This window comes from Zootoca vivipara, chromosome 7 (genome assembly GCF_963506605.1).
Source record: "Zootoca vivipara chromosome 7, rZooViv1.1, whole genome shotgun sequence".
NCBI classification, from domain to species: domain Eukaryota; kingdom Metazoa; phylum Chordata; class Lepidosauria; order Squamata; family Lacertidae; genus Zootoca; species Zootoca vivipara.
The window spans coordinates 44,704,374-44,710,373 of record NC_083282.1 but is presented as its reverse complement, the minus strand read 5'-3'; the positions used below and the strand labels follow the sequence as shown (position 1 = coordinate 44,710,373).

The following is a 6,000-nucleotide window of genomic DNA, read 5'->3' as shown; positions in this document are numbered from 1 at the left end:
CTGTTTCAGTGTATCTGAAGAAGTGTGCATGCACACGAAAGCTCATGCCAATGACGAATTTAGTTGGTCTCTAAGGTGCTACTGGAAGGAATTAACCTATTAGACAGTTAAAGATAGAGAATATTTTGCTGGAGCAGATGCTGTCTAATGCTAGAAGGATGTTTTGAAAATGGCTGTATGGTATGTATGTAATTTGCTATGTTTTGCAGTAGATGATGTTTGTGTTGTTATACCTAAGGTGAAAAAGTGAACAAACTTTTTGTAACCTGATTTAAAATAATAATTATACCAGTCCTCACTCACTCGTGGGCTTTGAAAAAACAGGTATGTGGTTGAAAACGCAGGTTTATTTGAAAATCTTATCGCCCCACACGACCAGAGAACACATCTCAGCTTCTTAAGCAGCAACCTTACTAGACAAGAAGGGAGAGCTGTTGTTACTGACTTCCCAACAGATTTAGAAAATAACGGCAAATGCAACCATGGGAGAGAAGAAAATTGGGCCTGTGACACAGGAGGAAGGAGACAAAAGCAAAGCAGAGGAGGGAGTCCCCAGCTGAAAGTAACCAAGTCACAAGAACTCAATGTAAAGTGATATGAATGTAAATATTATTTTGGAGATTTGTTTCATTGTCTACACATACCAATTTGTTCAGAGAATTATATAGTTGTTCACATAGTGGTGCTGGCTTGTATCTTATGTTTATGTTTATATTAATATCGTTTGAAACTGGGTTCCTGTGACTTCATCTTTTTGTTACAGGACGAAGGAGGACACCATATGTTTTAATCCATGAGGGGGCAACAGCAGCTGCGTAGGAGCAGAAGAAAGAGAATTTTAACCAGGAAACCAGATGGAGATGGGAGTAATTCCCTTCTTCAGTGCACCTCCTGATCTGAATCTCAACCCACCCACCCCTGCTGCATTTATCATTTTTGAAAATCATGGGAGATCCAATTGTGAATCTCCCACCATCTCATTAAATCTAGCCCTTAGTTTTACTTCAGTGTTCAAAATGGTTGAACTCACAACTTTATTTCCAGTGCACTTGTCTTGTACAATTCCCCCAAAGGGCTCACATCTTTGTCTGGGGTAGCTGTTCTTTTCCCACAACTGAGAAGCAAATAAAAGCAACTCCTGAACTTAGGTGACTCAGCACATTCCAATATGGTGAAAAGCAGGTTTTCTCTGGACTTCCTGGGCCATTTGCCTGCCTAGCAACCAGGTACTCAAACAAACACTTCTAGGCAGGACCTACCTGTGTCTGACCTGAAGCAGCCGGCTAGCAGGCCTCTTTTTGAAAGGAGTGCCAGGCCAACTGTGCCAGAGGCTACAGTACAGTCAAATCCCATTCATGGTGGTTACACATTGACAGTATCCACCACTCCTTGACCAAAGAAGTTAATCTGAACCCCCCTAGCATCCACACGAAGACTGAGCTGTTCACCAGAGCCAGTGTTGTTAGGGGAAAAAACTGGCCCTTACAGTTAAATCCTTTGCTTCTTGGCCTTTAAAAACGAAGCTTTTACTACTTCTGCATAAGTCAGTCACTGGAGACACACATTGATGGGGTCATTTCCATGTATTCCACTCCTAGAACATTGGGATTATTGGGGGAAAAAAGTCCCTGGAGTTTAGAATGAAGTTCTGGGAGCATCTATTGGCTGAATGTGCTGTATGAAAGAGACCATTGGAGGTGGGGGAATTCCCCATGGCTCAGGGAGCTAACCTTTGATTTGTGTTGCATAGAGAGTAAGTTGTATATTGGATATAGCAAACTTCAACTGCTCCTGTTCAACTGATATTTTATTTACTCTGAATGTGTTGTTTTCTAAAACAATTTTGATGATATATATAAAATAATGACAATGAAATTGAGCCTATTCCTGCCTCCCATCCAGCTTGTTCCACTAGTGGAGGTACATAGCATTTATAAAAGCTTTCTGTAATTTATTACAGCAAAATATGATATATCAAGTACAACATCTGAGCGACAGTCCCGTTATCATCCAAAATAAATAAAAGTTGTTTCATACTAAAGGAGACAGAGACAGTTATGGCATCTGTAGTTGCAGTGTTGTTCTTTAAGTCCTGTTTCATTGGTGTACGAAATAAATTGCTACCATGTAGTATAAAAAACACACCTGGTGTTTCCTTGCTGTTCAACACTTTAAACACACTGTCTCGCCAGAGTGGTGCATGCTCTAGTTATCTCCCGCTTGGACTACTGCAGTGTGCTCTGTGTAGGGCTACCTTTGAAGGTGACTCGGAAACTGCAACTAATCCAGAATGCAGCAGCTAGACTGATGACTGGGAGTGGCTGCCGGGACTATATAACACTGGTCCTAAAGGATCTTCACTGGCTCCCAGTATGTTTCCGAGCACAATTCAATGTGTTGGTGCTGACCTTTAAAGCCCTAAATGGCCTCAGCCCAGTATACCTGAAGGAGCGTCTCCACCCCCATCATTCAGCTCGGACACTGAGGTTGTTTCCCGAGGGCCTTCTGGCAGTTCCCTCACTGCGAGAAGTGGCATTACAGGGAACCAGGCAAGGGCCTTCTTGGCAGTGGCACCCTCCCTGTGGAATGCCCTCCCATCAGGTGTCAAGGAGATAAAGAACTACACAACTTCTGAAGGCAGCCCTTTTGTATTATTATTATTATTATTATTATTATTATTATTATTCAGCTATAGCCCATCTCTACACACACCTATTCACCCTGGTTTTTGACACTTGGGTGTATATTTTTAGGACCCACCTTATTTCTGTGGTTGTATTGTTGTAACCTGCTCTGGGACCTTAGGCTGAAGAGTGGGAAATTAGTAATTTATCATTATCATTATCATTGTAATGTACCCTATAGTCGCCTTTGACTGGACTTAACCATCCAGGGTTCCTTTACCTTTAACTAAGTCCATTGTTAAACCATGCAAACACATCCAAGTTTGGATGATGAACAATCTTGCTACTATCAATATCCAAATGTGTTCTTTAGTTTGTTTGTTTCCTTCATATTATCCATTACTTAAATTAGGGACAATTTGGAAAATGCTAAAGATCATAAGAAGTTGTTCGGATTATGTTAAAGGGGAATGAGTTTTATTTGTAATACTTGCTGTTCTTATTATTCTACGATGATGAGGTTCTAGTTCCATTTAAAAGAAAACATTATTTGTGTAAGTGCAAAGGGATGGTCCTGCCCACAGAACAGCCAGTTTCTATGAGGGCTTGGGTCATTACAGAACTATCTCCCACAACTTGACCAGCTTTTGAACCTGGCCCTTGTTACTTTTGCAATCTCCTAGCGGAAGAGTGACTCATATAGATGAGTATATTATACTAAGCAATGTTTCTGAGATAAGTGAGATAAGTGTCAAGGAGACCTTAGCTCCCGTGCTTTGACACAGACTGACAAGCATGTATAAGCACTACTCTGAGCAGATGCAATTATATCTTTTAGTAACGGGTGCAATTTAGAAGGTTGGTTGGAGTGGCAGTTTTCAAGTGATAAGATGATTGCTTGACAGAAAGTGCATCAAAGTATTAAGAAAGCACTGTTTATGGCAGCTGGTTATATGATAGTGCTCAGGATTTCCTATGACACACCCCTATTGTCTACAATGAAAACATTCACTTTGATGTAGGAGCACCTTTCCATGACCAATCCAAGTAAACACACCTCTCCTACCCTTTGCCCCTTGTGGTAGGCGAGCCATGGTGAAGAATAAGGTGGCCAGATTGCTAGCTGGGGCAAGATAGTCTGAGCATATAACAACAATCTTGGCACAACTGCACTGGCTACCAGCTAGTTTGGGGGCTCAATTCAAAGTGCTGGTTTTGATCTATAAAGCCTTATGCTGCTCAGGACCCCAGCACTTCAAGGATTGCCTCTCCCCACATGAACCTATCTGGACACTGTGTTCATTATCTGAGGCCCTTCTCCCTGTGCCACCTTTGAGGGAAGTGCAGGGGATGGCAACACGAGAACGGGGCCTTTTCAGTGGTGGCTCTCTGCTTGTGGGGTGCTTTCCCCAGGGAAGCACGCCTGGTGCCATGTGAGATAGATCAGGCTAAGAGAGTGTGACTGGTCCAAGGCCACCCACTAAACTTCAAGGGTGAGTGGAGATTTGAACCTGGGTCTCTCTCCCTCTCTCTCCCTGCTCATGCTCAGTCTGACACACTCACCACTACACTAAGAGCCGGTTAGGATTGGAAGAAACAAAAGAATAAAAAACCAGATATTAGATAAAGCCCTAGCCTGGATGGAACTTGTCTACCTCTGATGGAAACCAGGCCTTTCCCCCTCACAGAATGGAACTCTCCCCTACCTCTCTCTGCCAATTGGACTGTAAGGCTCAGGCTCCAGGCAGGATGCCCCCAAGGCATTTAAAGCAGCAGCTGCAAGTTCCCAGTGCCAACATGACCAAAGTTGGATGGGCTGGGCATGGAGGTATTACAGCCTTCTTATTCAGGCGTCACCTTGTCACTTGTGCTGTGGGTCAAGGGGGCGTTGATGTTCTCGTGACAGCGTTCCACGCCGGCGCTGGCACAAGGAGGATCGCATTCCACACCCCTTCCGTAGTGCATGCATCTTCCAGGCTTGAGCCAGGCTTTCCACCTAGGCAAGAGTAGAAACAAATCCATTATATCCAGGCCAGTGATGGACAGGAGTGAAGAAAAGCGGGGACCATACCAAAGTGGGCAATTCAGCAAGATGGTGTCTAAGCAGGGATGGTACAGGAGAATTGAGGAGGATACAGTGGGAAGCAGATGGAAGAACCAGAGATGGTCACTTATCTTCCCTCAGGGGCCCTGAGGCCATCACCTAGTAAACCAACAAACTCTCTTGATCTCAGAACTCTACATGTGCTCTTGTCCAGGGTTAACTGAGCCAGTGATGCTTTCTTTCAGGACATTCCATCCTATTCCTGTATCCTCATCCCTTCTACAACTTCCCCAGTGAGTTAGTCAGTATTCTGTGGTCCAGCCACTGAGCATTCTCGGTCATCACAGAGCTATTTTAGGTCCCACCTCCCTCAAGGTTCCCCACTCCCCTAAAAGTTTTATGTACTTCTGCAAACCACAGAAAAGGCGCTTCTTCTCTGCCACTCATTTTAGCTAATTAAATATGAAAAGAGGGAGCAAGCGCTCTAAAGACAGGGAGAGACATGTGATCCATGCAAGCTGGTGCAAAAAGCTATGCAGCCATTACTGAGATGGGTAGCCTCTCTCACTGGAATCATTTGGTCCTTCTTGTTCTCCTCCTCCAGCATGGTCAGCTCACTTGGTGACAGCAGATCCAGACGCAGCCCTGGCACCACTGCCGCCGCCACATCGTGCACAGTCCTGTCCAGAACAGCCTGCAAGAAGGGAGCTCAGGATCAGCACAGGCCAGGGGAGAGGGGCTGCTGACAGACCTGGATAAGCAATCATGCCACAAGCTGTCCTAGTCCTGAACTGCTGTGATACAGCAGAAACTCTGGGGAAAGGGAAGGAAATAATTTTCAGTTCCAGGGAGTGGGTCGCCAAACAATGGGAGATGTGGAGTGTCAGAGAAAGGCACCTCAGAATTCCTGGGATCTAGTGGGCCCTGCCCAATTCTCTTGCAGCTGGGTGGAAATAGGGAAAACTCATGTGATGGGGGCACCAGTAGGAACGTTCCTATGTTCTCCTGGATGTGTCTCATCTCTCTTTCTTAGTTAAGCTGCAGCTACTTGCTTAGTAGGCAGCTTTTGATTGGAACATGGGGAAATTTGATGGTTGTCATTTCACTGGGGCAAGTGCATCATAGGAACATTGGAAGCTACCTTATGCTGAGTCAGTAGTGTCTAGCTCAGTAGTGTCTACTACATGGACTTGCAAGGGCTTTCTAGTATTTCAGACAGAAGTATCTCCCAACCTTGCCTCAAGTTCTCAAGAACTGAATCTGGGACCTTCTGCATGCAAAGCAGTTGGTCTATCCTACAACCCTTTCTTATCTGCTTGGAACACACTGTGG

At 44.6% G+C, this 6,000-nt stretch overlaps 1 protein-coding gene across 4 annotated transcripts in view; it reads right to left on the bottom strand.

Moving 5' to 3' along the window:
• Window positions 1-1,835: 1,835 nt before the first annotated feature.
• Window positions 1,836-6,000, bottom strand: part of BTBD19 (BTB domain containing 19) — a 42,594-nt gene continuing 38,429 nt past the window's right edge. For 2 of the 4 annotated variants that reach the window (XM_060276945.1, XM_060276943.1), the window contains exons 7-8: window positions 5,215-5,362; window positions 1,836-4,620 (exon numbers count right to left, since the gene is read on the bottom strand). In XM_060276945.1, the coding sequence (XP_060132928.1) occupies window positions 4,502-4,620; window positions 5,215-5,362 (267 nt within the window). In that variant the 3' untranslated portion in view covers window positions 1,836-4,501. The remainder of the gene's footprint in view (window positions 4,621-5,214; window positions 5,363-6,000) is intronic. The other 2 variants (XM_035122517.2, XM_060276944.1) reach the window with 1 other exon arrangement.